Below are 27,570 nucleotides of genomic sequence, written 5' to 3'. Positions count from 1 at the left end.
GCTAGCTGGCTAGTGATGGGTTCACCAGCCAAACCGCGTCCTCCACCTAGGGGCTCTGGTTGGCAGGCAATCCCCATCGGTTTCAGAGGCATCCTCTGCCGTAGAAAATGGATTCCCTCGGCCTTTTCTCCATAGCCCATCTGGCAGGGGCATGTTTCAATCAGGACCGTCCATCTCGTGAGACATATAATGGATGGCAAAAAAAATAAAAAAATAAAAAAAATTCTACAAGGTGATTCTATCCATCCAATCTTTGCCCTTCAAAGTAATGGTAGAAAAATCAAAGAAAAGATAAATAAATCGAGGAAAATCATTTACCGATAAGCTCATATTTTAATCCCTGATTCATCCATAATGAAACCAAAAATATCAACGGTCCAGATTGGATATATTATGATTCCACATGTAACATGCATATGGAACGGTACCATACTCCAGTTCTACCCTGCGGTACCGCTTCAGCTCCTCTATCTCATATCTAACTGGTATGCTTGGTATGCCTGTTTCCCACCATATTTCAGCAACTGCTGCATAACTAACCAGAACAGAGCATGGCAGGCATTTATCCAATCCCATTTTCTTATGCTTCTAATCCTTCAATTCGCATTTCAATTACAAGAAGCAGCAGACCATCTCCTGCTTTCAATCCAAGAGCCATGGCCAAAGATATCTTCTTCAACCATGATGGTTCAGCTACAAAGAAGCTCCAGGTCAGACATGAAAATGGGCCTTATAGTGATAGAAAAATAGAAAGATATGAGATGGGTTTTTGTCATAAACTAAGTAGATTCCTACCAAAATCATGAAATGAACCTTGCTGTTTCATTTACTGAAATTGATATTTACACCCTCTTTTTTTTTAATGAATGCACCCTTTTTTTTTTTTTTTTTTCTTTTTTTGGAATGTAGTAGAAAAAAGGGTATGAAATGGGTTTTTGTGATATGCTAAGAAAAAAAAGATCATGAAAAAATAGATAGATTTGTGATGGTTTTTTTCCCCTTCATAAACTGTAGATTCTAGCAAAATCATGAAATGGGTGTCGTTTGTTTCATTTACTGGAATTGATATTTATGCCCTCTCTTTTAATGCATGCACCCCTTTTTTTCTTCTTTTTGGAGTGAAGTAGTAGGAAACAGAAAAGATATGAAATGGTTTTTTCGTTATATGCTTAAAGAATTATAACAAAATTATGATGGGCCTTGTTGTTTCATTTATTGGACTTGTTATTTACACCTTCTCTTTTTGATGCATGAACCATTTTCTTCTTTTTTTGGGATGAAGTAGTAGGAAAAAAAAGATACGAGATGGGTTTTTTGTCACAAACTAAGTACATTTGTACCAAAATCATGAAGTGGGCCTTGTTGTCTCATTTACTGGAATTGATATTTACACCCTCTCATTTACTGGAAGCCTTAGTGTTAATTGCCTTAATTAGTTTAATTCGCATATTAGCTTAATTAGGCAATTGCATTTATAGCCATTCATTCCTTAGCTTTTGGGTGTCGTGGTAGACTATTCCACACAATTTCATATTGTTCCTATCATCATTTTGAGGAGGGTTCTTTGAAGAACTATAACCGTTTTTCCCTCCTCATCCTGGCTTATAGCCAACCACAAATGCAGATCGTTGAGGGACATGAGTAGGTAACAGGGATGCATGTCGATATATCTCACTTTGCACATAATTATAGACCATCTAAAGTGAGGGGAGAGATTCGCATCCAAAATCTGAACTTGCTAAGGTTCTAGATTAGAATTGAGTCCTCCCCAAAACCCAAAGATACGCCACTTTTCCAACCACTTGTGCAGCTCCTTAGAAATAACAACCACGTGCATATAGTGATAAAGCTCTTTTCAATGCTGATTGAGGGAGGCATAATATAATTCAACAGGCACCTCCTCTTGCTGCATGCTTGTAATCTCACGATGGAGCTGATATCTACAACCAAGCTGTCATGTCAAATGAGAATACATCTTTGTGATGGTATCCCATATCTGCTTGGCTATTTTATATGCGTTAACGGGCCACTGATTTCAGGTTGCATCGAGTGAAGTAACTAGCCATAGTAGTAAAGTTGTGCTTTTCCAATCTTCATGTGACGGGCCATTTTTTTTGTGGTTCGACCTTGTCTCCATTGATATAGTCTAATTTCTTCTTTCCTTCTAGATATATTCTTTTGTAGACGGGGACACATTAAATGGTTGCGACCATTAGGCTTAACAGTGGTAATACACTAGTTGGGATGGTCTAGAGTTCCCACTTTAGAACCGTCCGTTCTTCCACCAAACTACAATTCAAACGACGAGTAACACCTTAGGAAACAACAAGATGATCACAACCAAGTTCTCTGTTGTGAAAAATAGGAAGCTCACGTACCCTGGGAGGGCTACCGAATGGGTGAGGGAAAGATGATAGAGCGGTGAAGGTTATTCACTACTACCCAGCAGGCAATCGCTGTTGCTGGTGGTGGAGGGCTGCTGCCACCGGCGAGTTGCTGCATGCGGCAATGCATCATGGCGAAGTAGTAAAGGGCCACTAACATGCGGTAGTAGGGTTGTGTCTATGCACGGGGCAACAAAGGAGCCTCATTGATGTGGCAGTCGGGCTCGGCGGTGCGGTGACGTGCCACTCTCAAGCAGCTGAGATGTGGGTAAGGCATAGAACCATTGACCCGGGATACCTAGTTCCTTCCATTTGCCAAGTCCTCACAAGAACAACAACTCACCATATCATACAAGACTAAAAGAACTATCTGTTGACACATGTGGCCATATAACCTTTTTTTAAGCTGTTGAAAGAGTCCTCTCTCCTGCAACAAGAGGGAGAGACTTGATCATGTGGGAGAACGTTTAAATAAGGATGGCTTCTCCAGCTGGCAACGAAAAAAACCTAAATGACTATGAATCCTGAGTTTTCTAGAAGGGTAGCCACGACTGGATTCATAGACACAACAAAAAAAGAGGAGATATAGATAAGGAGGGAGTACAAAGAGAAGAGAAGGAGATGAATACTGTTTGTGGTTAGAACTATTGCTACCTGCAATCCAGTGCCTAACGGCGAATACAATCAGATCGGTGGTTCTTCACTAGCCCAGCCTAGATAGTCAGTATAAATGCAACATAACCGGTCTATGTGGTAAGGGGGTGGGAAGCCACTCATGAGCGGGGGAGAAGCCGCATTCATATGATTGGCGAAAGAGAGAGGATGGAAAACCCTAGCCCTGATATCATGTTTTGAGGAAAATTAGGGTTAAGCTTAGCGCCTCCCCCTCTCCTTTATTTACTATGATAAAAAAGATATGGTAGACATAAGGACTACCAAATACAATACACCTATAATTTGATAAATAATTTTCATGGTTCCTATGCAACTAGAAATTCCTCTAAAAGCAAGTACATTAATCTTTATTATTTCATTTGTTTATTTATGAGTTTATGTGTTATATATATATATACACACACATACACACACACCTATAATTTGATAAATAATTTTCATGGTTCCTATGCAACTAGAAATTCCTCTAAAAGCAAGTACATTAATCTTTATTATTTCATTTGTTTATTTATGAGTTTATGTGTTTTATATATATATATATATATATATATATATATATATATATATATATATTGTACAAGAATGACTTCTACTGAAACAAGAAATAGGCCTTTCCTGCCTTTTTTATATCAGTTATTTACTTATTTTGGAAGTTTCTTGAAGAAGTTTAATGGATTTTGGTGCAGGCAGGTGCTGACATGGTAGCAGAGCTGGTTGGTGTGACTTTGGGTCCAAAAGGAAGGAATGTGGTGTTGGAGAACAAATATGGCCCGCCAAAGATTGTAAATGATGGAGAAACTGTCCTTAAGGAGGCAAGAAAATATACTTATTAGCCCAGAAAGGACAGCACCTTGCTTTGTTTTTCTTTTCCTCTGATAAATGGGTGTCTTTTCTTGGGTCTGTGCTGGTTGAATTGGACAACACTACAAAAAATGTAGTTTAGACATAGGCAGCATTTTTTTACATTTTCTATTTTTGTTCTTGCTCTTCTTTATATGTGGTTTATGAATGGTTTTGTGGTGGTTAAATTGGAGGAGCCCTTGAAATGCATCTTATTTTGAGCATTTCTTTTGCTTGTTGAATGTGGGTTTGGGCTAGTTGACAGGGATAATGCCTTGAAAAATGTTGGTTCTGATAAAAGAAAGATGCGACATGGGTATTTTATATTCTTTTGGATATGGTTTGTATTTGGGCATATGATGGTCAAATGGTAGTTCTCAAGAATAACGGTTTAAATGAAAGTAAGAATTAGTTTTTTCCCTAAGATTTCAATCCCATATCATTCGAACAGTTTCTCAGGGTTTCATTTGGCATGGTGAAATTGAATTGGAGTGTTTGCTTTTCTGTTTTCCGTTTGAAGATTTTTTTTTTTTTTTTGCTCTATTGCTTTTCTGTTTTTTGTTTTTTTTTTTTTTTGGAAAACAGCTTAAAGAACTAAAGGTGGAGGTTAAATTTTTCTTTCATGAATGGAAGTTTATCATTTGGTTTTGGCTTGGATTTGTGAATCCAGAATTGGAGAATCAGTTGAAGAACCGCCATGAAAAATAAGTAGTAGTTCTTCTGTGTTATCTTCTCCTTTCAGAAATGGGATGTTTTCTTTTGGATATATGATGGTGGAATTGGAGGGTCCAATGAAAACATTGGTGCAAAAATAAAATAATATTAAAAAAGAAGAAGAAGAAAGAATTTTCTGTTCTTTTCTTTCCTTTTCTCCGCTTTCCCCTCTTAATTTGATATTGATTTGTCTCTGAAGATTGAATTGGAGGATCCCTTAGAGAATGTTGGTGCAAAGTTGGTGAGGCAAGCTGGTGCGAAAACCAATGACCTTGCTGGTGATGGTACCACCACTTCTATTATTCTTGCTCAAGGCCTAATCACTGAAGGTGTGAAGGTATGCATTGGAATTTGTACGAGTCATCCCTTTTCTTTTCCTCTTCATGCTGCAATCTATCATTGTAACTTCTAATCTATCATTATTACTAGTATTACTTTATCAGTATTATGGGAAATGGCCATACTCATCATGTCACCACTGCTGGCTTCTTGCGTGTTTGTCAACATAGAAAATCCAAAATTCTTAGAAAGAAAGGTGCACGTATAATAGGAACATCGTTCAAATGGTTTGCCTTTCTACTACTTGAAAGCATGGTAACTTCTACCACTAATTTTTGAATCATCTTTAGTCCCATTAGTGACTAGATTTGGACAACTGAACTCATGAAGATATTCAAGTAGCCTCCATGACCCAACTGTGGTTAATGTCTAGGAACACCACACTCTCAACATAATTGCTAACGTTCATTTCCAAGTTGATTCATTTTTGTGTTCTTTGATAGAGGGAGATTATTTAAGATATTGGCATGTTCTTCATTTTCTTAATCCCCCCAAAATGTGTAGTGTTTGAAGGATTATTGGCCTATTGGTTTCATTGGGAGCCCCTACAAATTCTTGCAGAAGTTCTTCTTGCTTCCAAGATGCGTAAGGTGCTTTTGGGGGGGTTGTGCATGGGCAGCAGATACTGAATAGGGCCCTTATTGTTGCCCGTGGACGAATTGATTACAAAAGTAGTTGTTGGTTGTGGCAAGGGGAACCTCATTCCCCTCTTTTATGACTGTGGTTGAGGCCCTAAGTAAAATGCTAGTTTTTCCAAGAGAATGTGGTCTCATCAACAGCTTTGAGGTGGAGCATGCTAATTTCCAAACCTCTCACCTTTATTTTGTTGATGATATGCTTGTTTTTTGAGGTGAATATGGACCAAGTTGATAATATTCACAAGATTCTTTGTTGTTTGGAGGGCTTGCAGGGCAAAATAAATAAAATAATAATACCCTAAAAAGTGAATTCTTGAGGTTCATATGAACGAAGAGGAGGTTGTTGCCTTTGCTTTGGACTTTGGTTATAAGCTACAAAAAATTCCATCAGCTTATCTGGGTCTCTCTGTGTATGGGAAAGCTAGCAAATTAACTTTGGAATGTGGTGGAGAGAAGAATGGAGTGAAAATTGTCGGGGTGAAGATTCACTACTTTTCTTTGGGGAGAAGAATTGCCATAATCAAGTATCGTGCTAGAATGCCACTTTATTACATCCCTGTTCCAATGCTCTGCTAGTTCTATTCAAAGATCGGAAAGGATCAAAAAGGATTTTCTTTGGAAAGGGGCTGAGAAGAACAACCAGTTTCATTTGGTTAGTTGGGATGAGGTTTCTAGAGCTTTGGTAGGCCGACACACGTGTACAAGGCATCTCATGTACATTCTGCCACATGTGCTAGTGTGGCAGATAAGTGCACAATCCAAGACATGCATCAGGTAGGTTCGGCCACCTAGATGTTCTGTCTAAAAAAACTGGTCCACTCAGCAAGTGGGTCCTATATTAGAAAAGGTTAACTAGTTAGAAAACTTCGGCCAAGTTTTTTGCACCTATACATTTGTTTGTAAACTATGTCCCCCTTGACCAGTGGACCAACCTGCTCTTTCACCTCTAAAGTGTGGTCGTACTTCCTAGGTTGCTTCAACATGTCGTGGGTCATGCTGGGTTCCTCTTCCAAGTTTCTTTGGGTGTGGCATAGTGGGTGCGTGGTTAAGCACCTCAATTCGATTTGGTTCCTTATCCTCTTGGCTATGCTGTGGGCCATTTGGTTTGAGCGGAATAGTCGTTGTTTTCAGAACAACTCTAGGGCGGAGGACGTGGTTGTGATTGTGTCTAAGGGTTTTGTCTCCGAGTGGGCTTCTTTTTTGCCTGATGTAAAGGATTTTAATATTCTTGTTTTTTTAGGGATGTAGTTGTTGTGTGAGGCTTTTTTCTTTGTATTCTTTTCCCGCTTGCAGGCTTCGCAATAAAATTTTTATTACCTTTCAAAAAACATAGTGGTATCTCTTCAATGGAATGCTTGCATCTCGCACCTATCTTCTATTTTAGCACGTGTGGCATGTAAATGAGCTACCTTGTACACGTTTATGAGCTTAAAAAAAGTTCAAGGTTTGTAAGCCCAACGGGGTTGGGAGGCTTGGAATCAGAAAACTAAAGTCAATGAATACAGCTCTTCTGGAAAAATGGTTGAATTTAAAGGAGTAGGAGCGCGGTTTGTGGAATGGGTCGTTTTCAGTAAATATGGGGCGGAGGATGGTAGGTGGCTGCCTCAACAATCCATTTAGTATAGGGCTTGGGATTTTGGAAATTCGTGCTAAGAGTTGCTAGCATCTTTAGAAGGAAGACCTCTTTTATTCATGGGATGGCACTTGAATTTGATTTTGGTTGGATAAGTGGTGCGGGGATATGCCCCTTAATGTTATCTTCACTAGGTTCTTTAGTGTTGTGGTGGAGGAACTCTCATCTCTCAATTTGTGTTTCAGTAGGGAGATAGAGTGGTGTGGACCCCCTAGAATCCCACTCCAGAAAAAGCCTTAAAGACGATGAAATAGACAAATTTTTTTTTTTTTCTCCAAGGCTTCATCTTAGTGCCTTCAGATCGGATAGCTGGGCATGGAACCCCGATTGTTTCTATGTCATATCCTTTAATCAGTTATATCCACATCAACCATTCTAAGTGCTCCCGATCCCATTTGTCATGTTTAGAAGTATAAGGGGCAGTCCTATATTCTTGCATTTGCATGGTTAATTGATAAAACAAGGTGCCCATGATTGACCACTTGCGAAATATAAACATGATGATCCTTCGGGATGCATTATGTGTCTAGAGGATGTAGAAACGGTGGACCATTTGTTCATCATTACTCCTTTGCGCAGGAGATTTGGTGGAAATTCCTTAGTCTTCTCGGTCTGGAGTGGGTCACGCTGTCTTAGATTAGTGACGTAGCTCAGATGGTGCTAGGAAGGGGTGTAAAAAGAGGTCTTCCCTCTGGTGGATATCTTTGCTACTATGGGTGATTTGGCATGAATGTAATAGCAGGACTGTCCTGTATAAATCATGTTCTCTGGATGTGATCTTCCTCAAAGAGCCTATGGCTGTCATGGTCTGATGTAGTCTGAAACTGGTACATATCGCCCGATATGTACTGGTATTATCCATGGGTGATATGAGCCTGAACTGTGTCAGTACGGGGCGATACGATTCCATATTGGTGGTAAATGATATGATAGGAAAAAACCGATCCATGATGGCTATTGATTGGGTAGGAGCATCAAATGATTTTGCTGATAGGCCTGGGGATTTTTAAGGGGTTCTTGGAGAGACTCTCTCCTTTGTATCATGGATGACGCATTGTTGTCCTCTTTGTAAGAGTATCATTTTTTAATAAAACTTTGTTACCCCTTCAAAAAAATTTAATAAATTCTGTTTAGTTTCACCGCTAAAGTGTTTCATCAAAGTTATAGTTAGAGCTGTACATGAGCCGAACCGAGTCAAGCTTGGCCTAGCTTGGCTCGGATTGGCCAGTAGGCTACCCCAGCTTGAACTCGGCTTAGCTTGGTCCTCGAGCTTGATTGGCTAGCTCGGCTTAGCTCGGTCAGCAGCTTGGGCCAGCTCGAGCCGAGTTTGAGCATGAGCTCGATCTTTTGAGCCAAGTTCGAGTTCGAGTTTAGGTTTTAGGATTTTTAATATATATAGTATATAATTTATTTAAATAGATAAATATTTACAAAATATTTATCTTGATTGAACTTGATCATGGTCGAATCGATTTGAACTGAGTCAAGTTCTGAGCCGAGCCGAGTCGAGCTTGGACTTGGCTCAAAATTTTTTTGAGCTCAAAAAATCAGCTCGACTTGGCTCGAACCCAGTTTCGAGCTGAGTTGAGTCGAGCGAACTAACCGGGCTAACTCGGTTTTAGTACAACTCTAGTTATGGTTGCCCACAAAAGCAATAGTCATTTATTTTCCTGACTATATTTTATTTGGATGGTAAGATTTAGGACTATTGAGAACTCACTGAAGTGGGCCTAGATATAGACTCACTTTTTTTTTTATTTTTTTACCACACCTTGATTATCTCTGAAAACCATGATCTCCTTATGAGGATGAGGCCTTTCCAAATGCTGGATGCCTTATGATATGATGTAATTTTCAAGGTTATTGCTTCAGGCATGAATCCTGTTCAAATTACACGTGGAATCGAGAAGACTGCTGAAGCCCTTATTTCTGAACTCAGGTTGATGTCCAGAGAGGTATGTTTAGGATTGTTGCTTAAAATTTATGATTCCAATAAAATAATAGAGCCAGTGAGTGCTGTTTGTTGGCTGGGTGGAAATGGATTTTATAATATCGCTGAAAAAAGACTGAGATAGAGAGAATATATTCACTCAGCGATTAAAATACAAATCTCCACAAAAACCAAAGCTTGTGTCTTTTCTTTTTTTCATTAAATAATTAAGGCTGCATTTGATGCACGATTCAATTGAATTGCAACAATTGTTTCAGCTCATTGGAAAAGGCCAATTCCTAATCACATTCTTCAATGTTCATAATATGAGTTATTAGCCTCAGAATGCAGTTGCATTCCTTTTGAGTCCAATTTGAAAGCAACATGATTGCCGTTTTGAGCTAATCACTCAAAATGAACACTTCAGAAAAAGGTGATCGGAATTTGGTCATTTCGATTTCATTGAACAAATTATTGCAATTCTATTCAGCAGTCATCAAAATACAACCCAATCCCATCTTATAACCCTAGTGCCTTAAAAAGAATAGGAACTAGGTTCGGGCCCATAACTCAATGGTAGACAATGCATTTCCACACTGCGAGCTTGGCTTTGAACCCAGCTTAGCACCCAAAACAGAAAAAAATGGTACCAACTTAGTATTATATAATCTGCCTTCCTTTCACTCATTAGCAAAACATTGTTCTTTCATCTGCATTTCAACATGGGGCACGCTCCAGTGGTATGGTACCATGGCAAACTTACGATGGTACTGGCCATATGTGGGGCCTAATGATGATTTCTTGGAATCCAACTGCTCCATTGGATGTGTCACTTCAAAAAAATACCAAGCCCTGAAAATCAGCCTGACCCAAAACTCAAGTGGGCCATAGAACATGGAACATGTTGAACGAGAACGCCCCCTGTTGATTAGGGCAGGGTGCCTATGATATTGAATCTATAGAATCTAGTCTGTTCAGACCCTTACTCTAGGCCAGATGAAGGGTCAGTCCAAATATCAGGCTGTTTTATGACTGAGATGTGTTCCTGTCACATTTAAGGGTGAGAAGCCCCTCCCAGCTTGTTTCCTTTTGTGTGGCCCACTTCAGTTTTGTATCAGGATGAATACTGGGCGTAGTTTTTTTTTTTGAAGTGATGCATCTAATGGATGGGTTGGATGGTGTGAATACATCATGTGGGCCCCACATCTGACCAGTAGCACCATAAGTTTAGAGTGGTACTGTACTGGTACAACTGGAGCATGCCCCTTTCAACATTATACTTGTTTTTTTTTGTCAATTTGCTGATTCCAGGTATATTATTTTCCTTGATTTTCATTTCATGGAACTAGGCCATAAGTAGAAGACCGCTCATCTTGCAGGTTGAAGATCATGAACTTGCAGATGTTGCTGCAGTTAGTGCTGGGAATGATTACATTGTAGGAAATATGATAGCGGATGCCCTTAGAAGAGTTGGGAAGAAGGGTGTAGTTACAATTGAGAAAGGGAAAAGCATTGAGAACAGCATGCAGGTTGTAGAGGGAATGCAGTTCGATCGTGGTTACTTGTCTCCTTACTTTGTTACTGATCGAGAGAAGATGGCAGTCGAGTTTCACAACTGCAAGGTATGTTGTGGTATCACTATGATGTTCAGTTAATGACAACAAATTAACAACCCTACAAATTGTTGGTTTGTTGCACAAGGTGATGGATCCAGATTGTCTACTAAGTGGGCCACCTCTTGGATGGGCTGCCTCAAAAATATCGTTGATTGGAAGTTCATAACCATCTGATCGTCATCCATTGTTTTAATGGTCAGAAAAGGGTTAGATCATGGGTCCAATAAAAGGGGCATGCTCCTCGGGGATAGGTGCCACTATAAGCTTATAGTGATACCAGGAATGTGTGGGGCCTAGTGATGTGTTCATGGAATCCAACCCGTCCGTAAGGTGCATCACCTCATAAAACCCCCAGGGTCCTAAAATCAACCTGATGCAAAACTAAAGTGGGACACAATGAAGGGGAACGATCTGGGAAGGAATTATTGCCCTTGAGTATCACAGGGGTCCACCCAAGTCTCACAACAGCCTGGATTTTGGTGCAGCCCTTCATCTGGCCTGGATGAAGAGTCTGCATGACCTTGATTATACATACACCATTCAGTGGCCCCCCCATGTTAATCAATAACAGGCATTCCCTTCCAATACGTCCCTGTGGTTTGTCCCATCTGAGTGTTGGATTGGGCTGATTTTTTGGTTCTATATGTTTTCTGAGGCAACAAAGCTTAAGGATGGGTTAGATTCTGTGAACATGTCACTGGGCCCCACTGCTTCCCGGTACCACCTGTAAGCTTATGGTGGTAGCAGTACCACTGGAGCAGGTCCCCCAAAAAAAAAAAAACCACAGAAGAAATGGTTGAAGATGCCCGACGTGTCCATGAAGTGGTCTACTAATTGGTTGGTTCTGATTGATCGGCAGATTTGCCAGTCTTGGTTACAAACTTACAATTTACTAATGGTACTAGATTTACAATGGATCACTGTCCTCTTATTACAGTCTGTGTTATTCTACAAGGTAATTAGAGGGTAATGATTCTTTATTTATTTACAGTTGCTTTTGATTGACCAAAAAATCTCAAACCCGAAGGAGATGTTTAAAATATTGGACAGTGCAGTCAAAGAGAAGTACCCAATTGTCATAGTTGCGGAGGGCATTGAGCAAGCAGCTTTGGCTCCAATAATCAGAAACAAACTGAGGGGTGTGTTGAAGGCAGCTGCTGTTAAAGCACCTGCATTCGGAGAGCGCAAGAGCCATTACTTAGATGATATTGCTATCTTGACCGGAGGTAGTGGATTGGTTATCGAAAGATAATACAGCGGATTTATAGTTTCCAAGAGTCTGTCTGTTTCAATTTTCAACTTGAAAAGATACACTTTTCCTTAATTGATTGTAGTGGAATGCTATTTCTACTCTTGAGAACCCTACTCACCATGTGTGCAAAATCTGAGCCACTCATCAAGCGGCCACACCATCGATGTTTTGTGCCCCAAAAGTTAGGCCAGTCCGCAATCTTCTTGATCTCTGAATTTTAGCACTAAATGTGGACTGTCGATCAAATTCTTTTAGCTGTCCATTTTCTCCTTGGATCCAGTGCCTACCTCCATCACACCTTACCTGACTTTTGGGCAAGGTTACATCCGTGGTGGGGCCCACCTTACGGAAGCTGGGATCTTGTACATATTTCTAAGTGTACAATGCGAGGCTAGTAGGGTTGAGATAGAGGGATTAGAATTTTCTAGAATGTAAATGTTATATGTCCTTGATCCAGAATGCACACTACATTCCTACCCTTGCATTTTTTATTTATTTATTTTTATATTATGATCATGGCGAGTTCCGTATGTTTAGTTCTTCATCTGGTTGCAGCTACTGTAATTAGAGATGAGGCGGGTGTGACCCTTGAAAAGGCTGGGAATGAGGTTTTAGGATCTGCTACGAAGGTGGTGATAACTAAGGATTCTACGTTGATTGTTACTGATGGAAGCACCCAAGAGGCCGTTAACAAGCGAGTTGCTCAAATCCGAAGTCTTGTCAATGTGTGTGACCCATTTCTAACGATGCATGCTAGTATACATGTTATTTTCTGCTCATTAACAGAAACATGATATTCTCTAAGGGCCTCATCATTTCTGCCCTAATGGACTTGGGATGGTTTTTCATTAATCATTATCATTCAAACAGGCCCTAAAGTATTCCAGTGTGTTTCTATTTTGAGTTCTGAGGCAATGACGAGAGTCCCATGGTTGTATGTATCCAGTCCTAGTACTGAATTCAGATTTTTTTTTCTTTTCCGGGTATTGGAAGCTTCCTCCTTATCTCAGCTCTTTGAAAAAAAAATGAAAATAATTTGGGGAGGCGGTGATTTACCGTCAGCCAGCACATGTGCTACTGTGCCACATGTCTGAGGCATCTAAGCTATCCATTAGTTGCACTGTTATGCGACCATCCACTCTTTGGAAAAACTCACCCATCTGTTGATCAGGTGGGCCACACTAGAAAGGGTCAATCTGAACTGCACGTTGATTTTCTCGAAAGATATTGACATATTTGCCCCACCTGCTGGGAAAATGAACCATCCCAATGGGCCCTAAATTATCTCATGTATGTTTCTATCTTGAGCTCCCTGCAATAACTTGAGTCCGATAGTTGTGATGTATCCCTTCCTTGGAAGCTTCCATGCCATAGCTGTGGTAAACTGCTCAACATTGGAAGCTCTTGTACGATGACCAACTGATGATTGAAATAAGTTAGTCACTTAAACTTACAACAATTACTAGAAAAAAAATACAAATGACCGATGTACCTTTTTTAGTAAGAGGAACTATGCGTGATTCTTTCCCAGAGGATATGCACACCATCCTTGTCTTTTCGGTTTGTATAAGTGGGGCCCCATGGTATCATGATCCATACAGTTGATGTGATGGGCCCTGCTGTAGATGGATCATGCCTTGAAGTTCTCTTCAATTGGAAAATGATTGTTATGGAATCTGTGTCCTTTTTCCTGTTGACTGTGGACTATTGGTGCACTTTCTTAAGCATCTAGTTGCAGCTTAGCAATTGAAGGGTTAATATGCGCCTGTCAATGTGATTTTTGGGGCATGGTCCACCTATGGAGCTCATCATGCCATTGGTTTCCGCCACCCTTATATGGCCTCCACTTGTAAAATCTGATGACCCAGGGATACTATGTATGCCATCAGGTCGAGAATCATATAGTTCCTCGCTTAGTGAAATGTAATGTAAGTACAGAAGGGTTCAAGCCCGTAGCTCAATGGTAGACAGGGAGTGCTTCAATATTGTGGTCTTGAGTAAAGAAGAAAAGTACATAAATATATGTTGTAACTAATCAGCATACTTACAACATTGTTGGCTTTATTTTGCAGAACTCGGAAGAAAATTTTCAAAAGAAGATACTGAATGAAAGGATAGCGAGGCTTTCTGGTGGTATTGCTATTGTTCAGGTGTTGTATTTTTAGAAAATACAAAGGAAATTATCATCGAAGAAGCTACTGCAGTCAGAGTCATAGTTCTAAAACTCGCCGGGTCAAATCAAAACTAAGCTGAGTGAACTCAACTTGACAAGATTAAGGCCGAGTCTAATGGAAATTTGCTGCCTGGTGTGACTCGGTTGGGTCTCGACAAGACCCGTCGAGTTGGCTCAAAAACTCAGCTGACTCAACCGAGTCATTGGCCCAGTCAGCGCGGTTTTGTTTTTAAACTAAAAAATGCATGATACAAGAATCAAGAAGTGACCTTGTCTGTTAGAGCAGGGAAATGCTACCACTGCAATACATTGTGCGGTTCTGTTCTGTTGGGGGTATTTTAATTACTTTAGCTTTTTCAACCATTTTAAATGCATCAAGTCTATTATAGCCTCAGTCGAGTCCTTGAGTTGACCTGACCCGGCTGGACATTGAGTCGAGTTGAGTTTTTTTTCTATGGTTAGAGTTAGCTTCAACATCTTCAAAATTTGAAACTTCTGAATACATTATGGCTTAACCACCAAATGACAGGTAGGAGCGCAGACAGAAGTCGAGTTGAAGGATAAAAAGCTGAGAATTGAAGATGCTTTGAATGCGACTAAGGTTAGTACTGCTCATCTTGATGCTTGCCGTCGGTTAGTCTTTGAATGTTTGGTAAAATATACTCTTTTGCCCTTCAGGCAGCCATTGAGGAGGGAGTTGTGGTTGGCGGTGGCTGTAGTCTATTAAGGTTGTCGATGAAGGTGGATGATATTAAGGAGCGCCTAGATAATGAAGAGCAGAAGGTATTGTTGTATCTTTCTTCTTCTTCAGTACAATTTGTGACAATGATGATCGGTCCTTTTTGTTTAGGAAAATCATAAATTCAAGGTAAAATCAAATCTGATTTTTCAAGAAGTTCATAGATTTTCATATTTCCGTGTGTGCATGACACGTGGGGTCCTTCATGGATACATGAGAGTCGAGAAACAGAAGGCCTGTGTGCTCAAAGAGATCATGAACAAACAATGGGTTAATTTTCCAATTCCCTCACTTTCTGTTGCAATTTCCATCTCTAGTTGATAAGCAAACTAGCACAAGGGAGCTGTCTATCCTTGATCTTGGCCCACTAGTATAGGAAGGTTTAACCATGCATGTGATCCCAAGAGGATTTTACGTAGCTCTGCCTCTCTTCTTTTCATGCGTTCGCTTTAGTTTTTCCAAAGGGCATTCGACCATTAGCCATGGATACCTTGGTTTAGACCATGGTGTCTGTTTGTCACCATGTTAAATGGTAGCCACTTATCCACATAGACATGACATGCATGGAAGTTAATCCGTCCAAATCATGGGTCTTATATTCCTATTGTGAATGGAGCATAGCCCAAAAAGTTTCACTCATCAAATGATTTTACCCATCCAGTCTCACGCGTTGAATTTTGACCTCTAATCATTTTATTGTGAACACTTATTTGATGACCGACAATTGGATATTTAGGATTGTCCAATCAGTGAGATTTTTGGGCTATGCTCCATCTGGAGTGAGGTCCATTATTTGGACACTCTAGATCAATTTACATGTATTCAAGCATACAATTGATGAGTTGCTGCCATCCAATAACTGATAGGAGGCACAAACAACAGTCCACCCCTTCAATTGGTGGAGTGGATTCTGTGCCTAAGGAGGGACGGCATTTTCTTGCCTCAAGATTGTATACCAGACATGTGGTGTATAAGTATGATGATCCAAACCATGCTTCCTGCAGATTCCACCGCTGATTGGTGTTGGAATATTTGGTTGAATCAAATAGACTATTAAAATCGAGAACAAAAAATAAAATAAAATTGAGATAGAAGACTTGTTGAATTGAGTCGAGCTGTGACGTGAGTCACTTGGCTTGAAATAGAATTTGCTCCCCTTGGACACCGTCCCAAGTGCAACAGGTTTCCAGAGCAATTGACCTCCAGGATATAACGACTATGACCCAGTCCTAGCGGTGCACTCATTGTATGCGGGCTCGAACCACTTGCAGTTTAACCCGAACGTGCTGAGTTAACTCAGCGACGAACTTAGCAACAACAAAAAATTCGTAAATCAAAACAGGGAGAATTTTATAAGAGGAGAAAGGAATTTTCGTTATTTTAAAAAATGAATCGGAAGTCTTTATATAGACTCCGAAGTGGTGCATTAAGCACCATTTCGAATGGGTTTAGTCCGTTGGGTTTAAACTCAACAGGTGCGACTAACCGAACAGTCACATCTCTGTGGTTTAAAAGGAAAAGGCGCAAGCGCGAGTACACTCTTGCATAAATAAAGTCCCACGAGTACCCATACATACACACGCTCACGTGAGTAAACCCGCACCCGCACTCGCACCTGCACTTGTGCCCTGTCGGTCCTGTCCCGTCGCGCACGCGCACACGCACACGAACTTGGCTTGGCATGGCGCTGCGCAGGCACGCGCTTGTGGTTAATGGTATAGATTAGAGCTATTGGCATAGCCCCCTCACAGGACTAAATTCACATGCTCCTTGAATGAGGCTCAAGCCCCAAGGCAAAACGGCCATCTTATATAGGACAAAACCCACAACTCAAAAGCACCAGGAATTTCAAATGTGGAGGGAAACCAAAATATTTGAAATTTCATTTTTAATATAAATTTTGAAACAAAATACAACAATGGTCCATGACTAAAAATTACTTTGAATGGACTGTCTTAGCCTTCTAGTAAATGGAACTTTTCTCAGTAAATGGGAGCCCTTGCTAATTTTTGTCCTCTAGTTTTCATTCATATGCTATGAATTAAAATATTGGGATTTTTCAAACATCAAGATTTTAGGACCAAGGTCCATCCACAGTTGTGTTAGAGTATAGGATATGTATGTACAAGTACAACTACACATGTACAACTATGCATACTATATATAGCTATATGGATGGATTCAATATTTTGTTAAGGTTTCCTACAGATGTCGACGGATCTGCCACCTCTTCTATATATTTTTTGTCACTCTCAATGAAATACAAATAACATTTTCTCCAAAATATAGGTCCTACAATCTTAACATGGTATCAGAGCCTCTGATTTGGGGCCTTTGATCCTCACCTTTCATCTTATCTTATGATCATGTTGCACCATAGTCGTCTCAACCTCTCCATCACTGCCTTCTCCACCCATCTCTGCTACTTCTATCATTGCACCCAATCTTGTTGATCCGTTCGCCATTGCTGGCCGAAACAGGCACTGCAACTACACCGCCACTAGATCTGCTTAGACATCCCATTAACACCACCGACACTAGTTGGTTCATCAGCCAGAGCAGCCCTGAACCCATCATCAGAGCCGTTGCCGCCATTTTCAGTGAAAAATAGTTCCACCCCATTGATTGCTAGAATAGTCGTTGATTTGTCTCTGTTGCACATCATCTTTGATGCCTTGTTACTACTCCAGCCTCAAACCCATCTCAGCCAATCTACGTAGATCCGACATGCCCTGCCATTGCTGTTTACTGTTGGTCTTGAACCCATCCCATAACAATTGTCAAGATCCCCATCTACCATTGCTTAGATCCATCGGATATGTTATCTTCTCTTGGTCCGTTGATTTGCAGTCTCTTTGAAGAAAGGAGATCTAGAAGAAATGGGAGCCCTTCCAAAATTTTCCTCTTTTTGGTGTTTGTATTCTGTGCTTTGCGAGTTAAAATCAGTGTACCTCTGTGATGCAATTTCCATCCATTAACCATTTCTGTCTAACTGGACTTATTTTTTGTTGTGCTGGGCTTTTCTGATCGGCCCTCTTTCTTTGCCAAGCCTTTTTGGCTGGACTTGTTTTCTCTTCTTCCTACGTGCTTTTCATTGGGACGAGTCCCATTATTAGTTTGCTATTGAAAAATTCTAGAGCCCCCAGAAGAGAAATGGTTGAAATCCCAACCATCGGAAGTGTGTACCACCAAAAGAGCAATGGCAGAAATCTCAGCCACCAGATCATTCTCCAGTCATTAGAAGTACGACTAGATCATTCATCAGTCATTGGAAGTGCCAATGGTTTAAATCTCAGAAATCATTGAGAGTGCAGTACACGCCTATTCAGTTGTCTTGTGGTGCACCATATGCTTGTATATGACAGTTGCAACGCTGCCTACTCATCTCATGCTAGATTTCATTACCATGTCACAGTTTTTTTTTTTTTAACACACCCCACACACTCACGCTAGTGGAATTTCACCACCTATGGGTACTCGAACCCTTGACCGGTAGTTGAAACTCTTGAGAGTCTACCACCCGAGCAAGAGTTGACCTCATGCTAGATTTCATTACCATGTCACAGTTGAAGTTTTCTCTTGTTTTTGAATAAGTGCTCTCTTTGCCTTTCAAACTCAAGCTACTTCTCGGAGCACCTTGAATTAGAGGAGGGATGTTAAGAGTATAGGTAATGGTGGGAACAATTACACATTGTAACATAATTTCATCCAAGTGAGCCCACTCAGCATGGAGATATGTATTGTGGTTGTCACTAGTAACTGGCTACCCATTTTGCTGTAGCAGTTATGTAATTGCACAACCATCTCTCATAGAAGAATATCTACAAAATTCGGATCCATCTCTAGAAGTTGGAAAATAGCAATTTCGGATTAAAATATCAGAAGAGAGAGTGATCATCAACAGAAAAGGCATGATAGAGAAAAATTTGGGTTCCATCAGACCATATGATTTGCAGTGTGGATTATTAGCAAGGAGAAGATTGATCCTTTAGACATCTTCTTTCACCAGTGAAGTTGCAGACCTACTTCCGGTGACGTGAGATGCATTCCGGAAGATCCATCAATATCTCCATCATTTTCCACTGCCAGTGGATTGGGAGATTGCGAATAGACCGCAGTCTAACACGCGTTATGGAGTCGTAATGGCCATTAGGAAAAAAATGGCCTGTAATGGTCCGTCACGGGCCTGATATAGGTTTTTTTTTTTTTCCAAAAAGAAGAAAAAGGCCACAATGTCTGTTACGGCCTATATAGTAATGGTAATGGTGGTGGCCGTTATATACCTTATGGCACCACTATATTGATGCCCTATCCCAAGAATCAGGTTGATTCACTAGTTAGGTGGGCTGCAGTTCGCAAAACAAAGGTATAGCTATGAAAAACTTGGCTAAGTTTTCAAACCCATCCACATGTTTCCAATATTGGGGCCCACATGCTGATTGGAACAGAGTTTATTTTTGGGAAGACATGTCAAACAACCATTCACTCCAAAAGCTTAAAGCTGTCAGAGTGTGGTGTGTCAATGTATATCAAGGGACTTTATCACTTCAACACCCCCCCGCACGTGCGAGGTGGGAACTCTGCACGGGAACATATTGACGAATGTGGAGGGACACTCACACCATAAATAGGCCGGGCTTAATTTCCTGGTCCCTAGGCTGGACCTGATTTTCCTAACCCCCCATGGGAGAATAATATATTAGCGAGGCATATTTGCTGCTCTCAAGATTCGAACATAGGACCTTCCGCTCTGATACCATTTCAAACAACCATTCACTCCAAAAGCTTAAGCTGTCAGAGTGTGGTGTATCAATGTATATCAAGGGACTTTATCACTTCAACAAGACATGTAGAAGGCTGGACCAACCCGACGGATGGATTAGATCTTGCATGTGCCATGCTGGCACATGTCTGGTGCATACACAAGCTTTATTGCATCCATGTGTGAGCTTAGGAAAGCTCTAACAAAGTATATGCTTCTGGGTATTGTTTATCATCTTATTTTCTACAACTACTTGTGCAGATTGGAGCCGATATCTTCAAAAGGGCTTTATCTTATCCTTCAAAAATGATAGCAAAAAATGCAGGTGTAAATGGCAATGTCGTTGTAGAAAAGGTATGCATAAGATGCTACAAAATGCTGAAATAAACATGAATTTCTATCTACAAGGAATGCTAATTGCACACATTCTTCAACATAAGTTGCAAACATCTACAAGAATTGGGCCACCCATCTGGCCAGCTGCACAAAAATCAGGTATGTTGGACAATCCTAAAGTTTATTTGTGAAGAAAGATAAGTGCTGCCCGTGACCCATATATGTTTGTGGCCCACCTGCCAGATGAGCGGTCCAGATCTTTTACTGGTCTCCCACTTGTTCTCATGAGAGTTCTCATATGCATTTATAATTCCTCTTTCTAAACTTAAGCTTGCTCATTGAAAACTTAAATTTTACAAGATGTTCTGTTAAAACTGTTCTCTTCTTTCAGGTCCTGTCTACAGATGATATACGGTACGGATACAATGCTGCTAAAGACTGTTATGAGGATTTGATGGCTGCTGGAATTCTGGACCCAACAAAGGTATCATCATCAGTAAGGTGACAGTAGCTGAATTTAACTGTTCATCTCCACCCATTCATCAGAAAAAAGAATTTTGTTGATGGATATGTATGTATGGCCGTGACTTTCCGTGCGTGGGTACCATGGTTTTACATGCACCCATGCAGGCCATGCTTTTCTACATGGGATTTGCATATGCGAACATACATGTCTGTCCAAGGTGACATGAGGATATCCAGCATGGCTGAGTTTGTTGATTGTTCATATGTGAATCGCTTTTGGCATTTTCAGGCTCTTGACATGAACTTGCTCACTTCATGCCAGTCATGCTCATTTAATTGGTGAGGAATTATAGGGTCCTGATGCATCGGGGTGTCTTAGTGTCCTGAATCTGTGCAAGTGAGGTCATGGTTTAGTGATCCAAACCATTGATCCAATGGGCTGCACATGGATTATGGTGGATGCCCCAAGAAACTTCCAAAATCTCCGGCTCTCTCTTGTACCATTGTGTTGTATTTTTTCCCTCATCGCCTGATCATAAGCCACTGGTCGAAGGGTCAGGATCATCCAACCTGGGAGATTTTGGGGCATCTCCATCCAAGACGGGTCCCATCAGATAAATAATCTTGATCACCAAAACATGGGCTCAACTTGTACGCATGCATGCATGCATGCATGTATACATGCTCTAACATGTTTGGATGTCACTTATTCGTGGTGCCAAACATGCATATAGTTCTTCCATTTGCCCATGCCTGTCATTGTCTATGTCAGTGTTTTAAATATCGACGATTTTGGCCGATATATCCTGCGATATATCTTGCATCCCACCTATGCGAGACGAAATGCATAAGTAGTGCCGATATATCCCACCTATTCGATCCAGTGAGCATTTTTTTCATTTTGGATCCTTTTTTTTTTTGGTAAATCACGTTAAATCAATGTCAAATGGTTACAAATCTATGATTCTTCATGTTTTCCATGAAAAATCATGGATTTGGAGCTTTGATTTCGAGATTTGGGGGAGATGGGGCAGGTTGTGGAAAATTGGGAAAAATCGAAATTTCTCAATTTCTCACAAATCAATTACAATCTTTGTATCCAAACACAAAATCAAACATGTAACCTGATCTAGTGATTCTTCCTTTTCTTTTGAATGTATTGCCTGTGTTTCCATACATGTCTTCTTACATTTATAAATTATATGAATAGACTTTAAATATACTTGCATCAGTTCAGTTGGATAATGCGTGTATTAGGACCCCATACATAAGAAACCCCTATTATGTGCACTTTTTTTTTTTTGTAATGTTTTTATTTCTAAGTGTGTATTGATGTCTTTTTCAATAATCCTTGAAGTTTCCTTGAAATATTCGACCAATTTCCCAATGTTCTCATGTTTCCCAACAACAGCGATACATTACACGATGCAACCAATATATCCCATGTGATAACCAATATGTATCCGTATCCCAATTGTGCGATATATTATGCGGTAACGATATTTAAAACATTGGTCTATGTGCATGCAGATTGAATTACGTGGAATGTGAATTGGCAGTGGATGTGCTTGTAATGGAATGAAATTGGATTCTTGACTTAGGGCTACTTTGGAAGTGTAGCCATGGTTAAAACTCACCCATAAGTTCCTCACAAGATTAGACTGATTATAAGAAATTAGCCGTTTCTAGGGCTGGTACAACAGGACAGGCCTGACAATTTCTAAATCCGTTCCCAAAAACAAACCCCAGTTGGCCTGTCGACAAGCCCTAATTACTGCTGTCTGATCATATACTCTTTGTATTTTAAGAACCACTGCCTTCTCTTTGATAACTGTTAAAATTTACAAACTCGGATCAAGCATGCCAAATCTCATCACTCTGAAAACCTTGATGCTGCATTGCCTGGATATATTCTGTATTAATGCATAACCAAATACTAATAGCTGCTCGTTCCTGGTAACTGCAATATTTGCTGACTCAAAACTTGGCTGAGTCAACTCGACTCAGTCGAATAACAAGTCGAGCTAACTTTTGGAGTTTGAATTAATTTGCTGATGCAGTTTAACTGAATTAAATGGGAAAAAATGGGAGAAAAAAGGTTCATCATCATTATAATCAAAATTCATCTTGTCCTTGCTATTTGGGGTTGAGTTTGCGGATCTTGTTTCTCCAATCATTCCTAAGACAACGTCCTCATGAAGTGAAAAGGCCTTAATGTCCCTTGACCATTTCAATCCAAGTTATTTTAGGTCTCCTCTTCCTCTTTATATTAAATGTAAAAAGGTAAAAATCCCAAAAGGACCCCTCACAATATGACGTGTATGTTAATTGCAGCTAATAGACTAAATAAAGAGACACATGGACAAAACTCAAGACTAGGTGTATCGTACCATTGTACAGCCCCTTATTACATTCATCCAGGTTGTCCGTACATTCGTATGGCCCATGTCCACTATCATTAATATAGGAAATTGAAATCCGATCACAATGTACGGCTCGCATCCATAATCATTAATGTGGGAAATTGAAATCCAATCATGGTTCCCCTCATTGAAGCCATTTCGAGTCTTTGTTGTGAACGACTGAAATGTCTCGATCTGCTCTCCATCATTTTATATCCTATTGGGACCATACCCCGGCTACTTTCTATGACTTCCTAGTCACCCCACAAAAAAAAAGGGTCATACTGAGAATTCTCAAAGAAAGAGGCAGTATTGTGTTTATTTTATGTTGTAATGGGTTCTTGAGAGTGTCTCATGCACAACTAGTTGTATATGAGAATTTTGAACTAGCTACATGTGCGGCCCACTGTGGTGTGTGTATGGCAGTATTGTGTTTATTTTATGTTGTAATGGGTTCTTGAGAGTGTCTCATGCACAACTAGTTGTATATGAGAATTTTGAACTAGCTACATGTGGGGCCCACTGTGGTGTGTGTATGGCATAAAACCTGTCCAAAGGTCACCTGACCATGAAATTGGGATGACCCAAAAGTTAGGTCATTCCAATCTTTATATGGACCACACCATAGAAACAATTGAAAACTGCTAAAAATCCTTGAAATTCACATGGTGGGCTGCCTGATGGTTGGAGTGGCCTACTTTTGGGGCACCATTTGTTTATAGTAAGACAACCATGCTAGACGGGTTGGATGCTCCGCACACACCATGGTGGGTCCTGAACAGCCAGTTCCATGATTTTCTCATCCACAACTAGTTGTGTATGAGGCACTCCCCCTGAACAGCCAGTTCCATGATTTTCTCATCCACAACAAGTTGTGTATGAGGCACTACCCCCCCAATCTTCCTACATTCATATGGTAGGTTCTTGAATTATATATGATACTACTTTAAATTGGTATTAGATAGTTGAGTCTATCTGAACATTGGGTTTCCGAACTGAGGATTTTATCTCTATGTAGGGAGTGTCCAAAACTGCGTTCTTGCATGCATGCATGCAGACGTGCATAGTTTGGAAATGGTTAGTGCATTCATGGGCTCACATTGCAAATTGGAGCAGGTAGTTAGATGCTGTTTGCAGCATGCAGCCTCCGTTGCCAAGAGTTTTCTCACTTCCGATGTGGTCATTGTTGATAACAAGGAACAGGAGCCGGTCCGAATGAGAAAACCCATGCCAAGCTCAGGTACTCCCTCCCTTGTACGGTTTATGTTTGTTTGGTACATAGTTTTCAGTACATTTGCAAATCTGGAGGAGCGGGATTATAGGGTCATCTACATCAGGAAATATGTACTTTTCTGACATGCAGGATCCAAGACGTTTGTTTGAATGGCCTCACTACAGATGGGGTATGTGTTGGACATAGGCCAGTGGGGCCCACTGGTGAGCAATCACTAGTGGGTGGGTCCCATGTATTTAGGCCTCTTCCGGCCTCTTTTTTTTTCAGTTGGTTTTCAAATTCAAAATTGAATTTGATTTTAAATGGAAAGATAGGGATAAGACCAGATAACTTCTAGTCTCATCCAAACTCCATTCTTTCCTATAAAAGGGATAAGGCTCTCTCATCCAAATCATGAAAAATAACGAGTAAAAGAGGAATACTGGTACACAGTAATTTGTCCATTTACCTTGTTTTGGGACGATCTAAACCATAGATCGTGATCCGGGGCCATCTATACCGTTGAATCAGAGGGGTGAGTAGACCCATCTGCTCCAGTAGTGAATAGGCGGGCCGCTGGATCTAGAGCGTTAATCTTCGGCTTTGTGAAGGTTCCGTATTGTGTAGACTGTCAGATCTTGAGGGCTCACACTTCCGCACATACTAACAGTATGCCCTAGTAACCTTTGATTTCTTTTGCATTTTCCCCATTGAATGTGGACCATAGCTATATTTTCCTTCTCTCTTAACCCATCAATTGGTTTTGGTAACCAATCCCATGATTCGGATCGTCCAATCTGGGAGATTTGAGGAGCATCCTCATCAATGGTGGGGCCCATCAAATCAAATGATTGCACCACTGAGACATGGGTCCCATGTGTATAGAATCCTTCCTGTCAACAGACTGTTTTCTGCTGCGCAGGACCCTATTATCCCTCCGTAGAATGTATTACGATGCATTCACTCATGAGTTCCATGAAGTCTGCACCAAAACATCTCAACTATAGTGACATTTGGCTATTGAATATGGTGATCAAGACCAATGATTTAGTGGGCCATACCTAAAGCCAAGGCATTTGGATTGCAGCAGCCATCTGAACATTGGCTTGAAGGGAGAGCCTTTGGTCCAACATACAACAAGTGGACAAGTCGAGTTGTCCAAACACCATGACTACTGATCTACATAAGACATCCAGATGGCAGACCGCAAGATCAACAGTCCAGATTGCCATACATCTTTGCCAGGTTTCCAGTGGTATGGAAATGCATTCTCGCATCCATACATTTTTATAACTTCTCTTCTCATACATGATTATACAGGTATTGGTTTTTAATCTGCCAAATCGAGTTGAATCTCTCAGCAATAAGTCTCCCCAGTGACTGAACATCATTTTCGTCCGTCCTTTCACACACGAAAAAGGATTATGAGATATACTTTGGAGGTATTGGGTTTGGAGACGGCCCAGATCTGATCGCCTGAAATGATGCAGTTCCGGTGATCAATGAGCCATTGATACACTGGTTTTCTTCAAAGAGAACGCTTCCCATTAAAGATATATCCATGAAGCGGGTATGATGCAGAAAAAAAAGAGAGGGCGGTTTCTATATTAATTTTCCATTTCGAGAGAGAAATGTTGCCCATGCGACATGCATGATGGTGAGGCCTTTCTACATGAAGTGAGACATTCCTTAAGCATACAGACTTCCTTTGAAGTAGTATAAGGTTAGTGCTTTTGATGGATGAATGAAAGCCCAGTTTTTCTCAGTTTGTAATACATATTATAGTTTTAAGCCCATGTTTGGATGCAAAACTGAATTGAATGGTGATGGTTAAGTTCAGTAATGAGTAAATGGCCCGTTAGCTCTTACATGTAGTTGCATCCCTTTCAAATCCAATTAGAAAGTACTGTAATTGCAATGTGGAACCCAGTTCCTCACATGTATGAAGGAGATTACAATTGGGTCATTTCCTCTTTATGCAAGTAATTTATTGCAATTCGATTTGACGCTGTATCCAAACACGAATTCAGATACAATACTTGCACATTTGCATATAAACCAGTAGATTACTATATTTTGGAATCCATGTTGAGAAGAGGACTGAAATTACTGAAATCAGCTGTGTAGACTAATGACTACATTATTGCGAAGGGTGGAATATATCAACGGTTCCAAATGCACCAAAATATCGGCAAATTTCTAGATTATCTCAATTAATGCATGGACCCAAATTATAAAAAGTGTGATCTGCGGTCGGCCATTGGCTGCTGAAATAGGGGCTGTATATAATACACTAGACCCTGTCACTTGTGTGGTGAGGGCTCATATCTTCTACTAATGGCAGTGGAATTTCCAGATACAAGTTGAAGTTTACATTGTAATTTGGAAAGAACAAATTGCCTTGCCCAGTTGGAAAAGTGGGGGTATGGTTAGGTAATCCAGATGGTTGAATTAATGGGGCCACCATGAATGCTGGACCTCACCTAAAACTTTGAGATTGGAGATCCTAGCCATCAAATATCTGTCATTTTTGTTTGAGCATTGCTGTGTATTTTACTTAAACCTCTGTGATCAAAGGGTTATGGACTTCAAAAATAGGTGATTTTCGAAGCATTCTCCATCCACGATCCTATGTTGATCATATAATAGTGGGCCCCATTTGCATGGAATGAGCATCTTGACACTATTCATGCTTTGATGTAAAGGGACCTTGTAATTTCTTCAAACCAACGGCTAGCCTTTGTGACCTGATTTAGTAACTTGTGGTTAATATTCCATTTGATCTGAAGTTAATATCTTTTATCAATCCATGCTAGTAGACTGTACTAACAATTGCTTTGGCCCCTGAGAACTGATAACCAACAGCCGGCTGCATGCTAACTAACCAGACATGCAGCCCCACCTTTAATGCTGACAAGCCACATGTGCAAGACATCTGGTCTGTGAAAAAACGCGTTAGGATCACCCATCTAGAAAGCAAGACCAATCCACCCATTAAGAGGGCCAAACCTGTATGTTGATTAGAGCTGGGCATCGAGTCGAATCGGACCGAGTTAGGGCTGACCCGACTCGACTTGGTTTTGAAATAGACCTGACCTGAACTCAACCCAACTCTGTACCGATTCCAGCATGCCTGACCTGATCCAAGTTTGGGTCTGGGCTGGACTAACCCGGACCGAGTCCGACCTGGTCATAGGTACCGAGTCGGGTTGGGTGCAGCAGGTATCTGCAGGTTGAAATCACAGCTCAGAAACTAAGTGGACCTGCCGAAATTGCAGCCTCCCCATCAGCTACACCGCATCTTGAAACATCAATTATAGGTTTGTCTTATTTATTTATTTATTTTTATGTACGAGTCAGGTTTCAAATCGAGTCAAGTCAGTACCGAGTCGGATTTCGGGTCGAGTTGAGTCGAGTTACAGGGTGACCCGAACTCAACTCGGTTTGAGTTCAGATTGG

General features: G+C 40.6%; 1 protein-coding gene and 1 long non-coding RNA gene across 7 annotated transcripts; one reads left to right on the top strand and one right to left on the bottom strand.

Annotated features, from left to right (window-relative positions):
• Positions 1-292: 292 nt before the first annotated feature.
• Positions 293-2,810, bottom strand: LOC131255644 (uncharacterized). The gene is made up of 2 exons (XR_009176217.1): positions 2,379-2,810; positions 293-693 (listed from the first exon to the last, which is right to left on the bottom strand). It is a non-coding gene; the product is annotated as an uncharacterized LOC131255644 (long non-coding RNA).
• On the top strand, positions 552-25,702 carry LOC131255643 (chaperonin 60 subunit beta 4, chloroplastic-like). Of its 6 annotated transcripts, none has more exons than XM_058256413.1 (14): positions 552-710; positions 3,746-3,871; positions 4,813-4,950; positions 9,083-9,178; positions 10,533-10,775; positions 11,761-11,995; positions 12,577-12,746; positions 14,094-14,171; positions 14,724-14,795; positions 14,873-14,977; positions 19,957-20,049; positions 20,423-20,515; positions 24,015-24,138; positions 25,432-25,702. In XM_058256413.1, the coding sequence occupies exons 1-14, from the start codon at positions 552-554 to the stop codon at positions 25,443-25,445; spliced, it is 1,746 nt and encodes a 581-aa protein (XP_058112396.1). In that variant the 3' UTR covers positions 25,446-25,702. The 6 variants fall into 6 exon arrangements, with proteins under 6 accessions (XP_058112396.1, XP_058112394.1, XP_058112395.1 ...); XM_058256411.1 differs by lacking the exon at positions 25,432-25,702 and adding an exon at positions 25,034-25,419; XM_058256414.1 differs by lacking the exon at positions 25,432-25,702 and adding an exon at positions 25,034-25,420 and having other exon boundaries at positions 575-710; positions 3,750-3,871.
• The last annotated feature ends 1,868 nt before the right edge of the window (positions 25,703-27,570 follow it).

Source organism: Magnolia sinica, chromosome 9 (genome assembly GCF_029962835.1).
Source record: "Magnolia sinica isolate HGM2019 chromosome 9, MsV1, whole genome shotgun sequence".
Taxonomy (NCBI): domain Eukaryota; kingdom Viridiplantae; phylum Streptophyta; class Magnoliopsida; order Magnoliales; family Magnoliaceae; genus Magnolia; species Magnolia sinica.
Note: the sequence above shows the minus strand (reverse complement) of the source record. Positions and strands in the feature narration are given on the sequence as shown.